The sequence below is a fragment of the Staurois parvus genome, unplaced genomic scaffold (assembly GCF_062004578.1).
Source record: "Staurois parvus isolate SC_StPar_1 unplaced genomic scaffold, SC_StPar_1.0 ptg000961l, whole genome shotgun sequence".
Classification (NCBI taxonomy): Eukaryota; Metazoa; Chordata; class Amphibia; order Anura; family Ranidae; genus Staurois; species Staurois parvus.
Window position 1 is genome coordinate 906,051 of NW_028318757.1, and position 27,991 is coordinate 934,041.

Genomic DNA, 27,991 nt, shown 5'->3' on the forward strand with positions numbered 1-27,991 from the left:
GCTCCAAAATCTCCTGGTAGATGGCTGGGTCGACCCTGGATTTAAAGAAGCACAGTGGACCAACACCAACAGATGACATAGCTCCCCAAGTCAACAGACTGTGGAAACTTCACACTGGACTTCAAGCATCTTGCAGTGTGTGCCTCTCCATTCTTCCTCCATACTCTGGGTCCTTGGTTTCCAAATGAGATGCTGTCAAGGATTCGCTTAAAACGATCACCCTGTCACGTGTCCACCACACGCCACGCCCACAGCGACTAGCTAACCGTGACGCACGCGTGCGGCCGCGACAGGGTGGTAAAGAGGGGATAATAAAGGAATTTACACTAGAATATCTCAAACCGTATATAAGATCAGCCGTGATACCTTTTCACAGCCCGCACTACCTCTGGCCACCACCGGATGGAGACTCCACTCCAATCCAGCTGGTTGACCACACACTGGCAGATACGATCTTACATACAACCTGGTGCCCTGATTAGAGTTGAGGACCAGCTTAGTAATCACACACCCTTCTAAAGGTCCCTTCAGCTATCCTAGCTTGAACCCCGGTGTTGATAACCCTTCCACTGTCCACACACCCCCACACCAGACGCACCACAAAGGTAGCCTGCCACCACCCAACAGTTTATCCGCAGAATGGTCTGTTGAGACACTTCACACACACAGATCTCCGTCTGGCAGATCTGTTACCTTTGCAATATGCGTGCAATCTGCCCACTCACAGTGCAGTTGCATACAGATTGGCAATGAGCTTAACCGAGCGTTTTAAAGGCACTAAAATACAATACAATATAACCCAATCTAATCTCTCCTATCTAGTCTCTCCGAAGATATGAGCACGTGCTTAAATACACAGAAGTTCACTAATTAATTTTAAGATTTAATTTCCCAAAGTGGGCAGTGCATAAAATATGTACAAAAGATAAAAGGTTACAGCAAATACAAAGATATACGAAGACACACAAATGACTAATTACTATAAAATAAAAGGGAATAAAAAGACAGAATAACACTTTACCCTGCAGCTGGAGCAAACCAGAAACTTGGCAATCCGCTAGTCAATCAAACCAGCTCCGTACGAATCACCCTATCCAAACGTCCGTGCGTTCAATTTATGGCGATTTGGACATGGGCGGGACATTAGTCTTCGGCCAATTGACTCTGGGGGAGGTGGTCCTGACCTGCCCACAAGAGGTACTGTGTATGGACCTGCCCAAGTTCAATTGGGCCGAGACTGGCCTGAACACCAAGTCGGGGATTGGATTTCTGACACCAGCGCGTCAGCCCGATCGCAACAGTACCAAACACCATCCGACTGTCGCACCCCCGCGTCATCTAATCATTCCATGCATTTTCCTGGCTTCCTCCCCAAGCCACAAATATGATTCTTATATGTAAATGTAGCGCACAGAATGGCCTGCACAAAGGAAGCATTTCCATCTCTCTCCAACTAATATTTTGGCTTTTATAAGAGATTAAACATACTTCTTTGATGTGAATATTACCTATAGAGCTTTCCACTTAAGGCAGACAGTCTATCTGCTGTCACTGGTTTTCCTAGAAGGTGATAACCTGATTGACACACAAAAGTTGTCACATCCAGGAACCTGTATTAGAGTATCCTCCTGCGCTCAATATAGGCACAATCCCTATCTGAAACAGCTGCTGTCACTTAAAACTTAACCATTCAGTAACCAATAATATATATCTTAAACAGTGAAGCGCTAAATTAAATAAATAAATAAATACATATATTAGGTGCCGTCAGTGAATATAAGTGCTATAGTGTAATAATTCCTTGTAAATCACTGGAACATGCCAACCAATGGTGTATATAACTGGAAACAAAACTGAATACTTAATATATCAGTGAGAAATGCTAAATAGATATATAAATAAATATAAACACACCAGTGATGAATAATCTAATACCTCCGATAAAAACTTCTTCTCATTCACAGAAGAATATAAATAAATAAAAAGGTGCTCATTAAGTGAACAAATGATCACAAACTCAAAAAGTGAACAAGTGTATAAAAAAACTTTTCTACGTGCATATACCAAAAATGTATATACATATAACATATATATAAATAAATAAAGTCCATGCAGGTGTAGCTTGTGAAAAAACGTGGTCTTCACTTCTAGTGCGCACACACACACAAATCCTCAAATGGCAGCAGTGCCTGCTCACCTCCCCGCACTGACCCTCAAGGGGCCAAAAGGCTACTTAATCTCCTCTATGGCCAATCTTTCTCCTTCGGTAGCTCAGCAGGGGATCACAGGGTCTCCACTTCTCCTCCACTCATACGTCATCTGATCATGTGTGCAGCACCACGGCAACAGCACATCAAACAGAGGTCAAGATGGCAGCTTCCTTGGCCTCCATAGATCCTCAGGAACACTCCTCCTGTGTCTGTGAATGGAATTTCCAGGATCCTGGAAATTCCATTCACAGACACAGGAGGAGTGTTCCTGAGGATCTATGGAGGCCAAGGAAGCTGCCATCTTGACCTCTGTTTGATGTGCTGTTGCCGTGGTGCTGCACACATGATCAGATGACGTATGAGTGGAGGAGAAGTGGAGACCCTGTGATCCCCTGCTGAGCTACCGAAGGAGAAAGATTGGCCATAGAGGAGATTAAGTAGCCTTTTGGCCCCTTGAGGGTCAGTGCGGGGAGGTGAGCAGGCACTGCTGCCATTTGAGGATTTGTGTGTGTGTGCGCACTAGAAGTGAAGACCACGTTTTTTCACAAGCTACACCTGCATGGACTTTATTTATTTATATATATGTTATATGTATATACATTTTTGGTATAGGCACGTAGAAAAGTTTTTTTATACACTTGTTCACTTTTTGAGTTTGTGATCATTTGTTCACTTAATGAGCACCTTTTTATTTATTTATATTCTTCTGTGAATGAGAAGAAGTTTTTATCGGAGGTATTAGATTATTCATCACTGGTGTGTTTATATTTATTTATATATCTATTTAGCATTTCTCACTGATATATTAAGTATTCAGTTTTGTTTCCAGTTATATACACCATTGGTTGGCATGTTCCAGTGATTTACAAGGAATTATTACACTATAGCACTTATATTCACTGACGGCACCTAATATATGTATTTATTTATTTATTTAATTTAGCGCTTCACTGTTTAAGATATATATTATTGGTTACATCCAGGAACCTGGCTTTAGACTAATTAATGCTAAATGATGATTGGGTCTGTAAGGCCTATGGAGTAATTGTGTATACATACACATCTGATCCCAGATCAATTGTTTGTACCTTCTATTCATTTCCCTACTGCCCAGGGGTTCAATGTACATCCTTAATGACCAGACTGTTCCTGCACACACCTTTGCAATGAGAGGGCCTGACATAATCTAATCTACTCAACCTGTCATGGCTATGATTCCATATTTCCACTCAAATCTTACATGTCCGTTACAATAAATTTTACATGTCCGTTACATCTCCCCTCTTCCAGATGACGCATAGCTGAGCCTAAACGGGTCGGCTAACGCGTCTACATGGAAGGTTCCCTAGGTTGGGGGGGGGGGGGAGTTCTCCCAACTAAAGTTTGACACCGCTGACAGCTCAGCCCATCCCCCTGCCGATGGGGAAGGGCTTCTGCCCAGCTCTCTGACTGATTCCAAAGGGTCTGGATCACCACTGGCCAGCAGATCCCCCCGCGGATCCATTTCATCTGCTGGCCACCGACTATCGACTGGACGGGTACTGGCAAATCTGTCATTGTGCGCTGTCAACATTTTCAGCCACTGGCCAGGGTCATCTGGTGGTTCGCCATTGGCTGCGACACCCAGATGCCTGAGCCTGACATAAGGTTGTTCCTGGGTGATCTGGACCTGGTTCCATGGCTTGGATACCAGAACCTCCACCCTTGGACCTGTCTCCCACACTTCTGCTCTTTCTGCCTCAGCCAGAGACTGGTCAGCACAAACCCTGACTTCCTCCGAGCTGACATCAAACCTATCAGCCAGCAAGAATACAGGGCTGTCAGCTCCAGCCTCTGAGAAAGCAGATTCAGAGGGGGTCAGTGTTCCCCCGTCATCCTGTGATCCTTCCCTTGCTGTGCACAGCAATGAGTCCTCAATCATGATACTCATAGCTGTGGGGACAAAGGATAAATCCACAGACTTTACTCCACCAGGGGTCATCCTCTGACCCGTGCCACACCCTTCTACTCTGTCCTCCTCAGCAGAACATCTGTCAGCACCACCCCTGAGCTCCTCCGGGCCAACCTCAAACCTATCAGCCTGGAAGGACTCATTGATGTCAGCTGCAACTGCTGAGGGGGAAGACACTGATTGGGCTAAATTTGCCCCAACATCCTGCAGACTTCCCTCTGCAACACACAGATATGAGTCTGCACTGGCAGCACCCGCGACTGTGGTGACAGAGGGGAAGGTTACAGGAGGAAGGATTCCACTAGGGGTTATCCTCTGACCCATGTCACTCACTTCTACTCCATCCTCAGCAGAGCGTCTGTCAGCACCCATGAGTTCCTCTAGGCTGGCATCAGATGTAACAGCCTCTGGAAACTCAGTGCCGTCAGCCACAGCTACTGAGGGGGTAGAGTCAGAATGAATCAGACTTAAACCCTCACCCTGTGGTCCCTCCTCTGTGCTCCACAGTCCAGGATCCAAAATGGCATTACTGGTATCTGTGGTGTCAGGGGAGCAGACAACAGAGAACTTCATCCCACAAGGGGAGAGGGGCACGCAACACTGGTCTACTGAAACCCAATGTGCCTTTTCCCCGGGGACTTCAGAAGAACATCCTGTTGCTTTACATAGGGGTAAACAAGCAAATTCCTTTTGCCCATGCACCCCCATCCTGCTATCCACCGCTGGCGGTCCTTCAGCCAGACCCCTGAGATCCTCTGGGCTGCCGTCAATTCTCACAGCTCCAGGGGACTCAGAGCTATCTGCCACAGGTGCCAGGTTGACAACAGTCTGAGGAGACCTTAGGCCCTCTGGGCCATGTTCACAAGGGTTCAACCCAGCTAGATTGGGCCCTTCCACAGACAGTTCCTCTGTAGCAGTGGGCAATGACTGGTCTGGGGCCACCTGGTGGGCACCCCGAGTCACCACTGCACCAGAGGGAAGGTCTGCCTTGCACATGTCATTACATTCATCATTACATAAACCATTATCAGTTGCAGAGTCCTCTGTGATTTTAAACTCTTCTCCAGTCCTTGACTCCAGACATCCACTAGAGCCAGGCCATGGTACACAGTCCTTCACCCCCTCACCCTCCCCAGAATCCCCAGTCTTCATGGAGTCTTCAATCAGTCTTTTACATGAGTCCAGGGCCTCAGGTGGTGAGGTAGGTTCTAGGGGTGCTTGATATGGCTCATAATGGGCTACCAACCGTCCCAGGTCAGTACCCAATAATACTCTCGTGGGAATGGCATCTGTTACACCCACTTTTCTCATTCCTCTCCCAGCTCCCCAGTCTAAATAAACACAGGCCGTGGGGACAGCTGGGTTGATGCCCCCAACCCCCTTTACAGTCATGGTCTTACCAGGAATAAGATCCTCAGGGCTCACCAGTTCTGGATGCACTAAAGTCACCTCCGCTCCGCTGTCCCTCAGGCCGGTGGTAACTCTGCCACCCACAGTGACAGGCTGCAGGTTATCGGCGAGCCCTCTTGCATTCCTGGAAACACACAAAACAGTAGACTCCAGGTGGGTTGTCTTGGTAGAAGGTGGGACAGCCTTCTTTTTCTCAGGGCAGGATACACTGAGATGACCTATCCGGTGGCACAAAAAACATCTCCGGGTATCCACAGTTGTTGGGGCGGCTCCTAAAGGTCTGGATGCCTTGGTCTTCTGGATGTCCGGAGAAGAGCGGCCGGTTGCCTTTCCTCCCTTCCAGCTGGGTTCAGTAGTCCTCCGGGTGCTAGGCATTCTGTTAGCCGCATAGGAGTTAGCTATTTCTGCTGCTTGATCCACTGTCTTGGGATCTCGGTCAAGTACAAACTGCCTGACCTCAAAAGGACATGTCTGTAGGAACTGATCCTTAATCATGAGTTCCTGTAGGGCGCCAAAGGTGCTTACGGACAGTCCCTTTAGCCATTGCTGGAAAGCAGTGCGCTGACTGCAGACGAGGTCTGTGTAGCTGTCATTAGGACCTCGCTGCAATGTCCTGAAACGCTTGCGGTACACCTCTGGCGTGAGCTGGTACCGTTTAACAATGGCCTGTTTAAGAGTCTCATAGTCCCTTTCTTGGCCCTCCGGAAGACTCAGAAGCACATCCAGGGCCTTGCCTTTCAGCCCTGGGATGAGGTACTGTGCCCATTGCTCCTTGGGCAGGAGGTATTGACGACAAGTCCTCTCAAACCCTTGTAAAAAAGTGTCCATATCGCCCACAGCGACTAGCTAACCGTGACGCACGTGTGCGGCCGTGACAGGGTGGTAAAGAGGGGATAATAAAGGAATTTACACTAGAATATCTCAAACCGTATATAAGATCAGCCGTGATACCTTTTCACAGCCCGCACTACCTCTGGCCACCACCGGATGGAGACTCCACTCCAATCCAGCTGGTTGACCACACACTGGCAGATACGATCTTACATACAACCTGGTGCCCTGATTAGAGTTGAGGACCAGCTTAGTAATCACACACCCTTCTAAAGGTCCCTTCAGCTATCCTAGCTTGAACCCCGGTGTTGATAACCCTTCCACTGTCCACACACCCCCACACCAGACGCACCACAAAGGTAGCCTGCCACCACCCAACAGTTTATCCGGAGAGTTTCGAATCTGATTGATTGCTTCTGTGGACAGGTGTCTTTTATACAGGTAACAAAATTAGAATATCAGCACTCCCTTTAAGAGACTGCTTCTAATCTCAGCTTGTTACCTGTATGAAAGACACCTGGTAGCCAGAAATCCTGCTGAATGATAAGGGACCAAATACTTATTTCCCTCATGAACATGCAAACCAGTGCATAATTTGTTAGACATGCATTTCTTTTGAATCTTTTGTTGCTATTCTGTCTCTGTGTTACAATACACCCACCATTCGAACTTTAGACTGATCATTTCTTTGTGAGTGGGCAAACATTCAAAATTAGCAGGGGATCAAATAATTATTTCCTTCACTATATGTATATATATAATTTTTTTAAAATATATATATTTATTGTTTTTATCCTTTACTGTCAGTTCCCGTAATGCATTTCATCCTCCACACACACTTTCATACCACCCAGCAGTCTACCATAACTCTGCTTATCATTCTTTGGTCCACCTCATATTCCAGACTGGGTCACTATGCCGTTGCCACTTGAGCCTTTTTTGTTTTGTTTTGTTTTTTTCATCCCCCGGTACATTTAATTTCATATATAACTATTTCACTTTTTCATATATTTTTTCATTATGTTAATTTTTATTATTATTTTTTTCTTAATTTTCATTTTTATCTTTAGGTTAATTTTTATTTTTAAATTTTTTATTTTCACTAATATTTTTTTCCTTACCACCCATATACTAATGATCATCCCCACCCAAATATTCTCCATTTCTTCATTTGCATACTGCTCTCTGGTTTCAAGATGTACCATAATATACATATCTTTTTTATATATTTTTATTAGCCACCACTCATGTTAATTATTCACATCAGACTCTTGTGTTAGTACTGTTTTTACTATGTTGTTATGTCCAAACTTTTCCCCCGTTGCCCTATCGGCGGTGCTCTGATCCTATCCACCGATCCATTCTGCTGACAGTCTCCCCTGACTTGCTCTTCAAAGTTCAAATTAGCCTGCCCCGTCCAGTCTTTTTCCTAATAAAACAGCAGAGCCCCTGACAGCCAATCAGATCTGAAGAAGCTACTGCTTTGAAACTAGTCACCTGACATTTTCCTGCTCTGCCATTGGTCGCCCGCCGAGTCCCTGTCATTCTTGTGGTCCACGCTGGTTTCGGCACCATTTTCAAACTCACTGCAGTGCTGACGGCTCCATCCCCGTTCCCCTTGAACAGCCCAGACCCACACAGCTGGTGGACTGACAGCTTACCAAAGGATTACCTTACCATGCTTTCTTACTCATGAGGTTCGTGAGTAGTTTTAATACCCTATGTTATTAATAAATTAATAACCCTCTACACTCAGATTGGCGCCCCCTTCTGTCCGTTTTTATTTTCTGCGGTGTGTGGCATAAGCTTCTAATGTTGGCACTGAAATGCCAGTATAGTAGAAGCACTGTGATAGGTAGTTAGGAAGTGACATGAGGAAATATGCTCTTTGAAAGCCTGGAGGTGATCATTGGATTTTCGGGGCCTTTATCAATCTAGGCTGCCAAAACGTCTCTCACATGTGGTATCCCCATACTCAGGAGAAGTAGCAGAATTTGTTTTGGGGTGTTATTCCATATATACCCATGGCATACGTGAGCAATATATCATTTAAGTGACATTTTTGTGTAAAAAAAAAAAAATCCCAAATCATTTTCCAAAAATTTGTGGCAAAAAATAAAATGTTCCACAGACTCAACATGCCTCTCAGCAAATTCTTTGGAGTGTCTAATTTTCAAAAAGGCTTCATTTGGGGGTGTTTGTACTGCCCTGGCATTTTAGCACCTCGAGAAATGTGATAGGCAGTCAGAATCAGGCAGTAAAAGCTGCAAAAATTCCAATATATATACCATAATTTGTTGATGCTATAAAACTTACACACAAACCAATTAATATACACGTATAGGGATTTTTTTTACCAAATACATGTAGCAAAATAAATTTTGGCCTAAATTTATGACTGAGTTTATTGGATGTTTTTAAAAACCGAAAGTAGAAAATATCGGGGGGTTAAATTTGCGGTCTTTTTACATTTATATCACATACAATAAAAAATCCAGTGATGATCAAATACCACCACAATAATGCTCTATTTGTGTGAAAAAAGGAGATAAATTTAATTTGGGTACAGTGTTGCATGACCGTGCAGTTACCAGTTGAACCTCAGTGACAAATGGCAAAAAATGGCCTGGTAATTAAGGGGGTAAACCTTCCAGAGGGCAAGTGGTAAATGACTTCTTACTTAAGCATATTCCATCCAAAACAGAACTGGAATCCTCCCTCTGTCTCTATTTTGCAAAAAACAACACTTCAGATGTATCCAGTAGCACTCTGTGAGAGGCACATAAATCAGTCTTCATGGGACATTGAATAGCTGTCTATTCAGCTTTGAACAAAAATGCTAACCTTGCTAGACAACAATCTGAACAAAAAATACAAGTCCTAGAATCTCAACTACGTATCTCCCCAACGCTTTAGTTTTTGAAAGAGATGGTTAACCTGAAAACCACCCTAGGCCCTAGGTAGATTAGAGAAAGCTCTTTTTCATTTGAACCAACTATATAATAAGGAAACAAAGCTCAACTCATTCACTGTTAGCTAAAAAACTGGAGGACGAAAACCCACCTAGCACCCCTCCACCACCCTTGCTTCCAAAGACCAGTGTGATAAGATGCATTCACATGCTTCATCTATTGTTCATATTTTTTACTCTTCCCTATATAATGACACCACCATTCCCCAAAACCCACCCACCTATGATCTTCAAGATCGCATACAACAATACAATACACAGAGCCATATTTCTAAACTTTCGGTCTCCACCCTCTACTTGCTTAACCACTTTCCTATCGGGCACTTATACCCCCTTCCTGCCCAGGCCAATTTTCAGCTTTCAGCGCTGACGCACTTTCAATGACAATTGCGCGGTTTGCAACACTGTACCCATATTCAATTTTTATAATTTTTTTTCACACAAATAGCTTCCTTTTGGTGGTATTTAATCGCCACTGGGTGTTTTTTTTTGTTGCGCTATAAACAAACAAAAAAAAAGTTCTTGGTTTCTATTATAACATTTTGCAAACAGGCAATTTTTCTCCTTCACTGATAGGCAGCACTAATGGGCACTGATAGGCAGCACTGACAGGCAGTACTGCTGGGAACTGATGTGCATTGGTGGGTGGCACAGGTGGGTGGCACTTATGGGCACAGGTGGGTGGCACAGGTGGATGGCACTGCTGGGCACTGATATGCATTAGTGGGTGGCACAGGTGGGTGGCACTTATGGGCACAGGTGGGTGGCACTGATGGGCACAGGTGGGTGGCACTGATGGGTTGCACTGCTGGGCGGTGATCATCAGTGCCCTGATGATCGGTGCCGATCCGTCCTCCCTTTTTTCCTCCTTTTACCATGTCATGTGCTCAGTTATGACCAAAGGACACAGCGATCACAGAGAGTGCCGAGTGCGTGCCATGGGGGACACGTTCTGGGAGGACGTGATATGACACCCTCCCAGAACTGGACGACCACATTATAGCCATTATTCCTGCAAGTGATTAAGCATTTTTTATTAAAACTCCATGACGCAGATCAGAACTCCCTACACTACTTCATCGTTGCACACTAAACTGAACAGTACAAGACAAGGCTGCCTTGTCTCCCCTTTTATTTGCCCTATGTAAAATGAGCCATTAGCTGTTTATATTCTCAATGATCCTAATATACATGGCATATCAGACTGAGGTAGAGAGTTCAAAATCTCACTCTTCACAGACAACATTCTTACAATAATGTAAGGCTGGGATATTCCTTCTAACTTATTTGGAAATATATGCTATTTAATGGGGATATAAAATCAGTTTCTCAAAATCTGAGGCTCTTCTACTAAATAGCTAGCTCTCGAAGTACTTTTCATATGCCTTGAGGTTATCTACTCAAATATTGGGTGTGAAAATTACTCCCTCTTATAGTACGCTATATAGAGAGAACTTTCAGCCTTCAATTAAAATAATTTTTTCGGCTGTATCATTTCAATCAAAATGATGCTCTCAGCAAGAAGAGGACAGACCAGCCCTGCAGTAAAGATTTTTACAGAATCAAGTAGCTTGACATTGTGGGACATACTTCATTATAATATTCACTGCTCATTAGAGTTCACTGCTGATTGTGCATTACTTCTACCCACTGTCAAACGATAGGACCCTTCGGTCAGATGTGCAAAACTACCAGGCTGTCATCGATCAATCCCTACTGCTCTTTCTGCTGGTAAGGACCTGACCTTTCAGCATCCTCCAGCAACTCTGGCCCCTGCTCACGGCACTGGTTCTTTTGTCTATACTAGTGCTTTTCCTGCCACCCCCATTGTAGAACACTTAGGATACCCTCTTAAAAGAGCAGAAGTGCAGATGTGAGTAGCATTTGGATAGAAGCGCTGCTGCTTATCATTTCATAGATAAACCATATTAATTAGTGAGTGTCAGTGGATTGAGGGAGTGTGTTTTGAGCATGAGGTGTTGTGGAGAAGAGTCTGCATGCTCACTGACCTGATTTGGAGTCTGCAAATTCATATGGTGACCAGATTGGGAAGATGAACTGATGACACACTGTTTTTGTGGTCTTATATACGATTGTTGTTTATTCACTACCACAACATTTTTATTGTAAATGGATTGAAAATTTCAGAGATTGCTTTAGCACTTATGATTTTTTTTATGTTATGATTTTTTTTTAATATTTACTTTCGCTGCCAATTTACAGTGTTTTCTATAGAATGATGTTCAACAGGCATTCATTTTAAGTTAGCAGCAGTATTTAATTGCATAGGGTTTCTTATAATAAAATGCAATAGTGCCACACCCCTAGTTTTTTTATACTCAAACCAAAAAAGAAAGAATGGGGAAATGAGAACCACCCCTAAAAAAATGGGGACTTTTGAGGCACAACATCTATATAAATTACTTTCATATCAATATCAAGTAGTCACCAACAGGATTTCCTTAATATTTTATATACAGTATCTCACAGAAGTGAGTACACCCCTTTGTTGTAAAATTTTAATTATTTTACAAAAAAATATATTATATCTTTTCATGTGACAACACTGAAGAAATGACACTTTGCTACAATGTAAAGTAGTGAGTGTACAGCTTGTGTAACAGCAACATTTTCTGTCCTCTCAAAATAACTCTACAAAACAGCCATTAATGTCTAAACCGCTGGCAACAAAAATGAGTACACCCCTAAGTGAAAATGTCCAAATTGGGCCCAATTAGCCATTTTCCCTCCCCGGGGTTATGTGATTTGTTACAAGGTCTCAGGTGTGAATGGGGAGCAGGTGTGTTAAATTTGGTGTTATCGTGTATCACTAATAGAAATGAGCAGAGATTCAAGCACAAGTGTGCATGCATGTGGGAACGTGCCCATAGTTTCTGGATGCTCTTGGTCTTTGTCAGTGCTGACTAGTCTTTCAGATTTTCTATGTGTCCTGCCAGTACTCTGCTGTTTCCCTTATTGCTGACCCGGCTCGTCTTTGACAAGAACTTGTCTCTAGTTCCTGACCTCGGCTCTGTTCCTGACCACATCTCTGCCTAATGATTCTGTACCTCGCTGCCCACCTGCTGCTGACCTCGACTGTTCTTGTGACCACGCTTCTGTTACCATGACTACCTACCCAGCTGTCATCAGCACAAGCTCACCACAGTGTGTTCTTGTCTCAAATCTGCTGGGAATCCTGACAAGCCTCGCATCTGGAACCTGTGCCCCTTTATCTTCGGCTGGATTTCCGTGCACTATTATAGATACTGACTTGATGTCCTGCCAGCCTGCCTGGGACCACATAGCCTGCTGCAAGTGATCCTATCAATATCTGCTAGCACTCATATTCCTCCTGCCCCTTGGTACCCCCTGTTCCACCTTCATCAGGAAACACTGGAGCTAGAGATACAAGAGAGGCCCACTTTTGTCATTTCAATCTCTGATTAGGTACGTGACAGCTCCTGTCTCTTGCGTTGTATTCCATTGCCAATATCAGTTGAGCCTGTCCCCCTTATGTTATATATATATTACACAGACATTTGTGCACAACATATATAATAAATAAATAAATGTAAGAAGCTGTGTCTGTCGCTGTGATACAGTGGTACATGACATGCTGAGAAATGGTTTTAGCAGTAAATGGGTGCCAAATTTTTAGAAAAATTAGCTCAGTAGACCAATCCAATAAGGACAGATGAGGGGCACAAAAGAGAGATTGCAGATAGTGCTCCTATGTAATGTGTGTTTCTGGTACATGGGGAGTCCAGGTCCAGGTCCAGGTCTGCCTGGCCTAAACAGACAGGTCAGTAAATCTGGCGATAGACCAGTATTTTTTTTTCATTCAGCCAGAAAGTTGAATTAAAAAAAAAACAAACACACAAATGATCCACACAAACTAGGTCCTGCCAGGATTCTGAGAGCAGGACCTGGTACTGTCAGAATACATTGATCAGCAGTTGCAGCCACTAATCAACAAAGGTTTCCAATTTAGAATTTCATTCAGTATAGGGCCAGCTTAAGTGATAGGGCTTATTTACAAATGCAAAACTCTCTGCTCATTTGGATTGCTCTTCAGAGGGCATTTAAGAGGGATTTTATCACCTCCTCACGGCATGAATAAACCTTGGACCAGCATGCCACAACTATGTTTATTGCAAACTGTTGCAGGGAGGTTGTGGGGTGCCCCAATTCAATTGCATAGGTCACATTCTGGTTATAAGTTTGCACATTCTGGCATGAAATGCTTTAACAGTCTTCCCTAATGATATGTGATGTTGTCTTCAAGATGTATATGGTGTCAATTGAACAAAGAAGCTGGAGTTTCATGTGGAAGATGGTGTGCAGTCATCCGGTTTCTTCTTTCTTCATACGTTCACTGTCAGACCTGCACCCACTTAGTCTAAGGGCAGGTGAAAGGTGGACCAATCTGGAGTGGTGTTTATTTGTTGGTTCAACGGGTCGTATTGCCTGCTACATGCAACATTGGGTATAATTTTTCTGCCTCTCAATGCAAAGTATCTCAATCAGTGTCAGAATACACAGATGGGGAGGATTCTCACATTCACCTCGCTTGTATGGATGGGGAAATCTGTTCAGTTTTTTCATTCAGCCTGCTAGCCAAAAACCGAACCATATATGATCAGCTTAATATAAGCAGGCTGCAGTCTGTGTGTGAGCATACTAGAGTTCATGTCGGGTGACTGATGAAAGCAGTTTTACAGGGAGGCTGAGGCTGGAACAGCTCTGTCTTAAGGAAGAAATTAGCTGTACAACAGAGATTTGTATGCTATGCTAACAACCCCTGCAAGGACTAAACACTTACTTTAGTGTGTTGGAAGAATAAAAATTGAGCTCACTATATATATAGTATGTACTGTATTTGTACAGTGAATGAAATAAGTATTTGATCCCCTGCTGATTTTTAATGTTTGCCCACTCACAAAGAAATGATTAGTCTAAAAATCGAATGGTAGGTGTATTGTAACAGAGACAGAATAGCAACAAAAAAATTCTAAAGAAATGCATGTCTAACAAATTATGCACTGATTTGCATGTTCATGAGGGAATTAGTATTTGATCCCCTTCACAAAACATGACTTAGTACTTGGTGGCAAATCCCTTGTTGGCAATCACAGAGGTCAGATGTTTGCTGTAGTTGGCCACTAGGTTTGCACACATCTCAAAAGCGATTTTGGCCCACTCCTCTCAGCAAATCCTCTCCAAGTCTTTAAGGTTTGGTGGCTGACGTTTGGCAACTCGAACTTTCAGCTCCCTCCACAGATTTTCAATCGTATTAAGGTCTAGAGACTGGCTAGGCCACTCCAGGACCTTAATGTGCTTCTCCTTGAGCCACTCCTTTGTTGCCTTGGCCGTGTGTTTTGGGTCATTGACATGCTGGAACACCCATCCACGACCCATTTTTAATGCCCTGGCTGAGGGAAGAAGGTTCTCACCCAAGATTTGACGGTACATTGCCCCGTCCATCGTCCCTTTGATGTGGTGCAGTTGTTCTGTCCCTTTAGCAGAAAAACACCCCCAAAGCAGAATGTTTCCACCACCATGTTTGACAGTTTGGATGGTGTTCTTGGGGTCATAGGCAGCATTCCTCCTCCTCCAAACATGGCGAGTTGAGTTGATGACAAAGAGCTTGATTTTGGTCTCATCTGACCCAGGGGCGGACTGACCATTTGGAACCTCGGGCACTGCCCAAGGGCCCGGGGTCAATAGATGCCCCTGGTACCTTTTTCATAGGCTTTTTGAGTTTGGGCAAGGACACAGGGGCCCCATGATCCCCTATTGCCCGGGGGCCCCATGAGTTGTCAGTCCGCCCCTGATCTGACCACAACACTTTCAACCAGTTCTCCTCTGCATCATTCAGATGTTCAGTGGCAAACTTCAGATGGAGCTGGACATGTGCTTTCTTGAGCAGAGAGACCTTGCGGGCACTGCAGGATTTCAATCCTTGTCGGCGTAGTGTGTTACCAATTGTTTTCTTGGTGACTGTGGTCCCAGCTACCTGTAGATCATTTACAAGATCCTCACGTGTAGTTCTGGGATGATTCCTCACTGTTCTCATGATCATTGACATTCCACGAGGTGAGATCTTGCATGGTGTACAAGACCTAGGGAGACTGACAGTTGTTTTGTGTTTCTTCCATTTGCGAAGGATTTCACCAAATTTGGTAGCCCAGTCCAGCCTTGTGTAGGTCTACAATCTTGTCCTTGACATCCTTGGACAGCTCTTTAGACTTTGATATGGTGGAGAGTTTGGAATCTGATTGTTTGATTGCTCCTGTGGACAGGTGGCTTATTTTTTTTTTTTTAATATATATCTTTTATTACATTTTATTTTAAGAAAAAAACACCTTACAAAACCATCATAAACTTTTTACATCATACATATAAACTGTATCCCCATACCCACCCCAAAACACCCCTGTCCAATCTCATCTTATCCTCTCTTTCCCCTCCTATTTATCTAGTCTTATATATAGATCTCTTTAATCATTTAAATTCTCTGGTACTACTATCGGGGGAACTTTCATTTTTATGTATTTTTCTGAAGTTCTAAACTCATACCATTTACCCCAAATCTTTCTAAACTTTTCTATTTCATCTTTCTCCATGTAACAAAGTTCCTCCATCCTACTGACATATTCTACTCGGTCTATCCAATCCCTCATTGTTGCTGGATCCTGGGCCTTCTAAAACCTAGGAATTAAACCCTTTGCAGCACCAATCAGATGATATAATAAACTGTTTTTATATTGTTTTACCGACAACTCTGTTCTATAGAAAAGACAAACCCATGGATCCTTCTGGATAGATGTCCCCCAAATCTCCTGTATATGATAAATTTTCTCCTGCCAATATAACTGAATTTTTGGGCATTCCTACCATATATGAGCCACTGTCCCTATTGCCCCACATCCTCTCCAACATAAAGGTGATACTTCTCTCTGTTTATGTGCCACTCTCTGTGTACAATACCATCAAGACAAACATTTATAATTCATCTCAACTATATTTGTGTTTGTCACCCCGTGCATTAACTTTTCTTCTTCTGGTGATCAATCATAATTATACCCAATTCTCTTTCCCAACCCTCCAAGAACGACGGTGACCCAGCTCCCTCCAATTCAACTAGGATCTTATAAATCGTAGATATTATATGTCCACAACTTGTCTTGGAGCTCAGCAGTCTTTCAAATGGGAGCATGTCCCCTGTTATCCTGAGAGGTTGAGGAAGTGTTGAGACAAAATGTCCCAATTGGTAATATCTCAGTTTATCTAAAACAAAAAACAAATTCATTTTATTCTTCAATTCTTGAAAAGTGTAAAACTGCCATTTGTCCAATATATCTCCCAAACATGCATTTCTATCTTTAAACCATTTTTCCAAAACATTACCCTTCCCCAGAGGAAAAAATTCAGTGTCCACCAATGGTATCAGTAATGAATTATATTTCCAACCCATAACCTTGTGTAAACCATCCCAAACTCTCAATACATCACATGTCAATGTATTACTATTTTCATCTAATGCCCAAAATTCTTGTGGAATCCATATGATCCTCTGCAACTGTGTTTTACTTAATATGACTTCAATTTAACCCAACTTTTTTCTTGGGAATTATATGTCCAAACCACCACCCTTGATAATAACACCGATAAATAATATTTATTTTATATAGGTAACAAAATTAGATTAGCAGCACTCCCTTTAAGAGACTGCTTCTAATCTTAGCTTGTTACCTGTATGAAAGACACCTGGTAGCCAGAAATCCTGCTGAATGATAGGGGATCAAATCAGTGCGTAATTTGTTAGACATGCATTTCTTTTGAATTTTGTGTTGCTATTCTGTCTCTCAGTACCACAATACACCTACCATTCGATTTTTAGACTGATCATTTCTTTGTGAGTGGGCAAACATTCAAAATCAGCCCCCCGCAGTGAAGGAAATAATACTTATTTCCTTCACTGTATATACTTTAATATATACAGTGTGTGTATAGATATACACACACACCTCAAAACAATTAAAGGAACACTTTAAAAACACATCAGATCTCAATGGGGAAAAATATGCTGGATATCTATACTGATATGGACTGGGTAATGTGTTATGAATGCAAGGATGCCCCATCGTTTGATGGTAATGAAAATGATCAACCTACAGAGGACTGAATTCAAAGACATCCCGAAAATCAAAGTAAAAAAATTATGCAAAAGACTAGTCCATTTTTCTGAAATTTCATTGCAGCAACTCAAAATGGTACTCAACATCAGGGCATACTCCTAATGAGATGACGGATGGTGTCCTGGGGTATTTCCTCCCAGATCTGAACCAGGGCATCACTGAGCTCCTGGACAGTCTGAGGTGCAACCTGGCAGCGTTGGATGTATGGAAACATGATATCGCAGAGGTGTTCTACTGGATTTAGGACAGGTGAGCATGGGGGTCATTCAATCCTATCAATTCCTTCATCCTCCAGGAACTACCTGCATACTCTTGCCACATGAGGCTGGGCATTGGGCATTGTCGTGCACTAGGAGGAACCCAGGACCCACTGTACCAGCATAGGGTCTGACAATGGGTCCAAGGATTTTATCCTGATACCTAATGGCAGTCAGGGTGCCTTTGTCTAGCCTGTGCGTGCATCCCTCCATGGATATGCCTCCCCAGACCATCACTGACCAACCACCAAAACGGTCAAGCTGAACGATGTTACAGGCAGCATAACTGCTTCACCAGACCCTTTCACGTCTGTCACATGCTCGGTGAACCTGCTCTCATCTGTGAAAAGCAGAGGGCGCCAGTGGCGGACCTGCCAATTCTGGTGTTCAATGGCAAATGCCACTCATGCTCTATGGTGCTGGGCAGTGAGCACAGGGTCCCCTAGAGGACGTCAGGCCCTCAGGCCACCCTCATGAAGTCTTTTTCTGATAGTTTGGTCAGAGACAGTCACACCAGTGGCCTGCAAGAGGTCATTTTGTAGGTCTCTAGCAGTGGTCATCCTGTTCCTTCTTGCACAAAGGAGCAAATACCGGTCCTGCTGATGAGTTAAGGACCTTCTACGGCCCTGTCCAGCTCTACTAGAGTAACTCCCTGTCTCCTGAAATCTCCTCCATGCTTTTGAGACTGTGCTGGGAGACACAGGAAACCTTCTGGTGATGGCATGTATTGATGTGCCATCCTGGAGGAGTTGGACTGTCCATCCAACCTCTGTAGGGTCCACGTATCGCCTCATGCTACCAGTAGTGACACTGACCCTAGCCAAATGCAAAACTAGTATAAAACAGACAGAAAAGATGAGTAGGGAAAAAAATGTCAGTGACCTCCACCTGTAAAACTATTCCTGTTTTGGGGGTTGTCTCATGGTTGCACATCTAGTGCACCTGTTAATTTCATTAACACCAAAGCAGCTGAAACTGATTAACAACCCCCTCTGCTACTTAACTGACCAGATTGATATATATATATATATATATATATATTCACATACACACACTCACTTATGTTTTGCAAACATTTTCTAATAAGGCTACTTACTGTTTACAGTTCCATTTTTCACAAGTGGACATTCATTCCAAGGTAGTGGATACTGGAATGACTGGAAAAAGTAGAATATGCTCCATCCAATGATGACATTATAATACAGGCCCACAAAGAAGCAAACCTAGGAAAAAAAAACATCACCATAAGTAATTAATCTAGAATCCGGTTGCCATACTATTCCACTATTTTTAATCTGCAGATGCTCTGAACATTTTATGTAAACCATCTCAGATATTGTGGTCCAATGCATAAGACCGGAGTAATGAATGGATAGGGGTAACATGTTTTTGAAGCTGCAAGTTTGATGGATACCATAGTTATCCATGTTTCACTACATAGGTAATCACTAAAGCACATTAGGCACCCCAACAACAGATAAACACACACTTGTTCCAGGTCAGTGACTCATTAAATAGTGAAGGATAGAAAAGCATAACAAGGTTTTCTCTTAGGGTTAATTATGTTTAAATTATTTATTAAAGATATAGAGCTTGAAGTCAAGAGCTCAATGATTGCTGATACTAAATTATGCAGGAAAATAACTTCAGCGCAGTACCATTACAGGAATACCTTGAACAAATGTGGGTTGGGCAGCTACATGGCAGAAAAGGTTCAATACTGAGAAATGTAAGGTTATGCACTAGGGTGCAAAAAGTAGACATGCAAAAATACACATTAGGAGGGGCTCCCCTGGAGAAGCAGTGAGGATCTGGGGCTGCTTGTAGATCACAAACTTTGGCTGCATTCACACAAGGTATGGAACAGCTGCGGCAGGAATTTCATAGTCAGATCCATAGGCTGGAGGAAGCAGAACGGCACACTTTATCCATAGAGAAGCAATTGCATCAGGTAAATAATACACTTATTGCACTGGGTAACATACCGCAATCCGTTCTTGACAAATTAGAGGATTTGGAGAACAGATCTCGTAGGAACAACCTGTGCATTATTGGTCTACCTGAAAGCAATAAACCATCCTCTTTGATGGAACTCTGCAGCCATCGCATCCCTGAGGCCCTAGGCCTATGCTATCCTTGTGTTGTGGAAACGGCTCATCGGGTGGGACCGCCACAAGACCCTGACCCAGACCAGTAATTTTCAGGTACCTCAATTATGCTGATAAACACGTTATTTTGCAATACCAACGCAAAGGTGGGACATTTACCATGGACAACCACAAATTGCTGCTTTTTGCTGATAACTCTGTAGAAGTGTCGAAACTACGCAAATCTTTTTCCTCAACCTGCTCCATACTTCACCGTAATCCACGGTTTTCTTTGGCCTATCTGGCGGTGTTATGCCTACGGAGCGTCAGCTATCGTTTAACTCTGCTGAGGCGGCTAAACAAAATGTAGAATCTCTGCTAGCCGGTGACCTGTCTTCTAACCATGCTATGGACAAGACCATCACCGACGTCCCATCTGTGGGAAGTACCTCAGCCAAGCATCTAAGCAGCCCAGCGACGCACCCATCTAAACGTGGACACTATGCTGTTTTTTATATATACTGTATACTCGTCATGTTGTATGCGTTTCTCAGGGAGGGTATCTTCCTCTGGTTTTCATGTATGTTTTGGGTCTGCGCACCCTATTCAGTTTCCATATCCTGTCGCATTGGTTTTAAACCACGCTCCCAGCTTTCGTTCGGGGTGGCCAGCTTCTATAACCTAAGGCGGAGTGCTCCTCTCACATCCCACAAGGCAACCCCTCTGGACCCCTAAATGGCTCACTATTGCGAGTCCCTTTTTCACGCAGGGGTTTGGAAGCTGGACATTCTGACTGTGGAGTGTACCTCACACAGATAAAAGTTAAGTCCTTAGACATTTCTGGGTTTCCTAAGTTTTTGTTTTTCATCTTGATTTGCTTTGTCTCTGTTCATATATTAGTTTACCCATTGTGATACTGTCTCTAATTAACAGCTGGCTATTGCACTTTCTGTTCCCTGCTCGGAGGCAGGGACCAGGCCTGTGACTCTTAGTGGTTTTTGTTTATATATATATAGATTTCTTTTTTTTTTCAGGTGAGCTCATCCTTTTTTGTCTTTCATCCTTTTGCCGGAGAGCACTGTTTTGATATATCACTCACCTGATCCCTACGGAGTCATGCGGGTCATCTCCTGGAACGTTAAAGGCCTAGGCTCTCCGGGAAATCTTACGTCACTTAAAACGCTGACACTGCCCTTCTACAAGAGGCACACCTTTTAGAATCTGACCTTCACAGTCTTAAGAAACTCTGGGTAGGGGAGGTTGGTTATTGGTTCAACAGCCACGAATCACAGGGCAGGAGTGACCATCCTTTTCAATAAACATTTGTCCTACACTGTTCACTCGATAGAGACCAAGAGGGGCGTAAACTCACCGCACATTTATCTGTAGCATCCAAAGACATAGCAATTACTAATATCTATGCTGTTAACTCCCCAGGTATTCCATTTTTCCAGGATCTTACTCTATGGGCCTTACTCTTCCCTGAACACCTCCATTTGATGGTAGGGTATTTTAATAGTCTAATGCATCCTATTGAGGACAGAACTTCATGATCCACAGGATCTAAAGTGATCTCCAGCTGCACTCACACCTCCTCACACTTAGCGAACACTGTATCCCATCTGCACATGGCGGATGTATGGTGCCTTTCTCACCCGGCTGATCGGGAATTCACCTCGCCTCTGCACGATACCTTGTCCTGTATTGACTATGTATTCTGCGCCTCCTCTTTTTTACCTATGGTGAGATACTCAGAGATCTTGGAAATAGCCATCTCGGATCACAGCCCGGTTGTGGTCACACATGCCAATCTCCAACCTAGCGGTAACCCACCCCTCCTGCCTCACGGACAATGAGGACTTTTGCCATATGGTACTCAATGCTTGGAATGACTATGACCCTCACCAATGCAGAACATGCTACTGACCCCATTTTATTTTGGGAAGTGGCCAAGGCAGTCCTACGGGCTAAAATTATAGCGAATGTTTCCTAGTATAAGCGGCACTCCTTGGACAAGATCTGATTGGCTGAAACAACTCTTCGGAAGGCCCAATTAGAACAGAATAGATCCACGGAAATGAAACAGAAATGGCAGGAAGCTAAGAGAAATTTTGATTTATGGGTCGAACAAAGGGAACGAATTAAAACATCTCATCGCTCCATGCAATTCCATAAATACGGCAATAAGGCCGGAAAACTTTTGGCCAACCTTTGTCATGGCCTCTATGCTCCTACCCATATTAAAGGACCCTCATGGAAATCTGACGACCTCATCACACGAAATATCCTCTTTATTGACAAATTTCTACCAACAGCTGTACTCTGAGGAACAGGTGGATATGGAAAAATCAGAACCATTCCTGCAATCTCTTCACTTACCCAGTCTTTCCCAATCTCAATTAGATGCGCTGAACGCACCTATCTCTTCGGAAGAGCTCCTGGAGACCATTACTAACCTAACTGTAAGGCCCCTGGCTCAGATGGCTATTCATCTGAATTCTACAAAATGTCCCGTGAATATGTTCATCATACCCTGTTGCAAGTATAAAATATATGGCAGGGTGGCCCTTACCTCCCTATGGGTTCCACAGCTTTTGTAAAGTTGCTGGCCAAAAAGGGAAAAAAGGCCCCACTCTCCCTGGCTCATATTGCCCTATCTCGCTTATTAATGTGGATGCTAAGATCTTTTCCAAAATAGTCGCATCACGTCTGGCAAATATACTCCCAGGCAGAGTTTGTCAAAAGGTAGATCAGCAGTTCTAAATATCCGCAAAGTCATTATGGCGCTGGAAAAGGCTAAGCTTCACTCTGATAAAGATATGGCCATTCTGTCTCTTGACGCGGAAAAAGCTTTCGATAACATTAACCTCCCTGGCGGTATTCCCAAGTGTAGCTCGGGGTTAACTTTTAGTACCAGAAGCGGTAACCCTGACCTACACTCGGGAATACACTGCAGCGTTGGTCTGGGATCCCTCCAGCGCTTACTTTGTCCTGCGCTCCCGCAAATTCCCCCCTGCAGCGTCCCCGGCCATGTCCTCAGGCCGATGCCGGCATCAGTCTTCCGTTCCCTGCGAGCATCGGGACGTACGGGGGATCCCCGCGGTTCCCAGCGGGAATTTAAAAAATGTAAAACTTTTACATTCACTGAATACACTAAAATCTGATAGTATTACATTACTGTATCAAACCATTTCACAAACATTTTGTCCCTAGTGCTTTGTCCAGTGCCCTGTCTGCATTTTTACCATCCTTTCTGCCTGGAAACTGAAAAACGTCCATGGTGTCCAAAAAGCAGTTTTAGACCAGCTAGAGAACAGTGATAGTAAATTAGAACCACTTGCAGAATTGAATGATAATGATTCGTGGGGAAATTTGTCATATACTGAAAACGATTTTGCGACTAAGCTCAGTGATGTGCAAACGTGGCGCTCTATTTCAAATTTCAGTGTTTTTCGTTTGATTACATTATTGAATAAAATGTATTATATTCTTTTTTTATATTTATTATAATTTATGATTTCATGTTTCAAATTTTATCATACCCAGGATGTTTACTAGACTCTTGTTCGGACAGATTTCAGTGAGTTATTCCTAAGAATTACAGGCCTACAATAAAAAAAAAACATATTTCCATTGAAAATAATGTACCACTTTGAGCACAAAAATACTGACATAATCAGACCGCTAGGGAGGTTAATCTCCACTGGCTCTTCTTCGTCTTGAGGAAATTCAGTTTTCAATGCCCCATCACACATTTATTTCTCTCCATGTATTCCTCTCCTACGGCTAGGTTAATCACTCAGTACAGTATCGGAACATATTCGTCTAAAAAGGGAATTCGCCATGGCTGCCCCCTCTCCCGTTCAACTTGGCCATTGAACCTCTTTCCAGAGTGCTCAATTCTCACCCACTTCTTTCCGGAATTACAATTGGCAGTGCAACCATGAAAGTTGCTTTATTTTGCGGATGACATTCTCATCTTTTCTTCTGCGATATCCACTGACCTTCCCGTTATTCAGGATCTATTCACCACCTTCCAGCTTTGTTCTGGTCTACGCATAAACTTCACCAAAAGTGAAATTCTCCCACATACCCCATATCATTCTAGATCCTGGATTACATCCTCCCAGCTTCAGTTAGCCTCCCATCATAACACCGATTTGGATATCCAAATAGGGAAGGATCCAACGTCTCTATATTGGCTCAACTTTCTCCCCATTTTTGAGAAGATTAATCGGGAATTGGATAAATGGTCTACCCTTCCCCTATCACTTTTCGGCAGGTGTCATCTCTTCAAAATGGTATCATTCGCAAGACTTTTATACCCACTGCAAACTTGCCTTTATTGCTGAAGCATAAAGATATTCAATCCCTATATAAATCATTCTAAACTTTTCTGTGGCACTCCATACGATCCAGGATTGCACTCCACAAGCTTTATCTGCCGAAAGGTGATGGCGGAATGGGCCTCCCCAATATCCGCTTCTATAATCTGGCCTGCCTTATTCGACAGGGACTAGACTGGTTGTCCTATAAATCTATGTACTCCAATTACGCGCTTGAGTCAGCCCTGGTTTACCCCTTTAATTTATCGGCGGTCCTGCATACTTCCCTTAAAATGCTACCCCCCAAACTGAAGCATAACTCTCTTGTTCGTGATACGGTGATAGCGTGGCGAGCAACCTGCAAGCTGATGGGCGTCTCCTCTACTATCTCTATCCATCTCCCAATCCTGTGTAATCCTCCGTTTCCTCCCGGTATGGCCCACGAGGCCTTCGTCACATGGGTGACTAAGGGGCTGCATGTTGTTACCTCCCTCTGGAATTCTAGATCCTGCACTGTTCGCCCTTTTATGGAAATATCCAAACGGTTCCACCTTCTACCGCATCACCTACATGCAATTGGCCAATTTTCTACAGTCACAATTGCAGGGAGGCAGGATGGATCTCGCCTGCCCGCTGATAGATCGTGCACTAAAAACGCAATCAGTACTCTATATCCTCTCTATATTCACAGCTTTTGTGTTGCCAGTCACTCTCACTATGCGACGCATTATTTCAAGGCTGGTCCAAGGACATTCCAGAGCTGGATGACCCCTTCATGCTTTTGAAGGGTTATACCTTGATCCGTAAGATCATTATTAATGAACAATGGAGGCAAACTCAATTCAAACTTATTCATAGAGCTTTCATTCCAGCATTGATGAATGGCTCATCCCCAACTCTAGCAGTATGTTCTTGATGCGGAGCCAATAGGCCCACCATTTTCCACAGATTTTGGCTTTGTGCACCTATTCAAACCTACTGGATCATGATTGTTAACTATATTTATGGCATCACTTGTATACATGTCCCGCTACTATTTCTCTTTAGGGCCCTGATACTCATAACTACCACCCGACAAAGCACGGACCGACCCAAACCTTTATCCCCTGGGTTCATTTGTGTCTTTTGTCTGCTCGAAGAGTGTTACTAAGGGCCTGGATATCCCCTCACAGTCCTACCTTATCCTCTGTCAAGAAAGATCTGAAATCACTTTTATACCTGGAAAAATTGGATACCCTGGTCCAAAATTTTGGCCCCACCAAACGTTTTTTCACACGTTGGAGGGCCTTCATTGAACATTTGTTTTCCTGACAGGAAATAAATCAACTTATGGTTACATTCCAATTCACTGCCTGGTATGCTAAATTTAACCTGGCTAATACCCTAGGTCGCTTGAAGGTCTCTGACCCCACATCTACTAAGGGAAATGATCCCCCCCAACCTAAGGACTCTTACACCTGTCGGACAAATGAAGGAGTCGTCATTCATCCAAGTCTCTATCCCCCTAGATTCACATTAAGTATCTCTGTTCTGATCTTTGGGAATCTGCTTGATGTTGATGTATTTTGGATCATGTGAAGGATACTTTCTGTTACCATAACCCTTATATGTGCCACTTTGGGACGGAGTTGAGGTCTCCAGTCCTGAATTTTCTTCTGTATATGTCTGAATATGATGTATCTCACTTGTGAATGACAAGCTTTCCTCTGCTTATTTGCCTGTTGATTTGTTCTTTCATTTGTTGGTTCTGCCTGGTTCCCTTTTATCGGGATTTTGTATATTTTCTTTTGTAATTTTGTGCAAATAAAAATTTAAAATCTGAATAAAGATGAAAAAAAAAATACATAGTTCAGTTTTGGTCACCAATCCTCAGAAGAGACATTATTGAATTAGAAAATGTCATGGAAATTTTGTATTGTTGGTCGAACTTTAAATGTGTCATATATTCGTGTTATTCATATGTCTCTCGTGTGGCTTAATTAAAGCTCTGAAGGCTGCAATTGGGCCATGCGCATGTACAATGTATGTATTACAGTACTCAGCTTGGTAATGGATGAGATGGCAGATCTGCGCTTATAGACCGGCGTGTATACCACCACGGCATTCCATGCGAATGCTGCTGTCAGTAGACCGTGGGCCTGTATCCACATATCAGCAGCATGGTACCACGTGGGCTTCATAACGCAATGCGCAAGCGGTGTGAACTCCACGTGTAGGCTTATGCATATCTTACAACCCATTACCAACTTGAAACTGTATCTTGGATGGATGTGTTTTAATAAAGATCGTATCGGGCCCATCCAGGTACAGACTGATATTTTTAGGGAGTGCTTGTGCAGAGAATTTTACATACCAATAGAAGCTAGTAGGACAGGAAATATGACCTCAGATGGCTCATAGGGGGGAAGGGGAGGAAGTCTGCTGACCTCAGAAGACTCATGGGGGAGGACCAGTGATAGATAATAGCAAAGGCTATGCTCCAATTGGAATGTACATCCTCTGTATAGGCAATCCCCATTGTATTGTTCGGTGGGAGGGATTGACTTTATTCATGTGGGGGGCATGTGTGTATTCTTAATAAAAACAGATAGCTGAGCCTAAAGCCGGCCCTTATGTGAGTTGCAACCAGCCTTAGAGTGTCGTGTGATCATTCTAGGGTAACGGAGCTCCAATCACCCACAAATTCAACAGAACCAAAGTATTTGGATGGGCAGGAATCGTGTAGTTTGGCTGCAGTCGTGGTAAGCGAGATTCGCACAGCTTTATGGGGGATTTCTGCGCAACCAACTGCGAGTACTCACGGTAAGGAGAAATTCGTTAAAGCGAATTTCCAAGACAGTTTGGCGAGCCTGGTGGATACTAACGCGTATTCTTGCGTAGCTAACCTAGAACGAGGGGGGAATGGCCATCATGAACTAGCAAAAAGTATGCCGGCACATTTCAGGTCTCTCTGCCATTAAGAGGATCGCTTTTTGCGTGTTCGTGTGGCTGATTTCGCTCTCTGTTAGCTAACAAGAAATACCGCTTAACAAGGACCTCGTTTTTTGTCCTAAACTCTTGATTTGTGGGTGAAAGACAAGGGTTTGTCTCTGCGGAGAGCAGCAGAGGGGTGGGTTTGGTTGGCTGGATTTGGTCAAGTTTAAAAATCTTCCAACCAAAAATTAAACGGGTATATGTTTTAGTGGGTAAAAGTTGTTGCATAGTGTTAGGTAAGTATTTGTGGGCTGTAGGTACTGTGGTGATTGCTTTACCCCCTCCACGTGAGGTATTTATTACAGTGCTGAAAGGCTTAGGTTAATTGTTAACTGTTGTAAGATCTCTATGTGTATGTGATCTGTACAATGTTTTGTGGTACTACTGCTCCCAGCAAGCATGCAGCAGGGGGTCCTTTCTGTTACATGTGCATGTTAGTGTGATATGTTGGTGTTTTATGTCCGTTCTGTGATTGTGCCCAAATTGTGTTGTATGTGTACTTCATATTGTTGTGTAATTGTCCAGTGTATGTTCTGTCTAAAAGTCTGTTTTATGTAAGAGGCAATTTTGAGGCTAGAGTCTACCATGTGTTTCTCTGTGGGGGGTCATTTTCTTGACTAAACCACATGGACTCCTTTTGTTTGGTGGCCATTTTGTTGGCTACCAAATGTGCAGTAATCTCTATGCAATGTGCATGAAGTTTCCTATATGCATTTGACCCATATTGTGTTTTTAATCCAAATTTTTTACAGTTTCATTTGTTTGCTTTTAGCTT

At 43.3% G+C, this 27,991-nt stretch overlaps 1 protein-coding gene across 2 annotated transcripts in view; it reads right to left on the minus strand.

Annotated features, from left to right (window-relative positions):
• SLC6A17 (solute carrier family 6 member 17) overlaps nt 1-27,991 on the minus strand; it is a 450,753-nt gene that overhangs the window by 292,078 nt on the left and 130,684 nt on the right. For both annotated transcript variants that reach the window (XM_089657075.1, XM_089657076.1), the window contains exon 4: nt 18,928-19,054. In XM_089657075.1, coding sequence (XP_089513201.1) covers nt 18,928-19,054 — 127 coding nt within the window. The remainder of the gene's footprint in view (nt 1-18,927; nt 19,055-27,991) is intronic.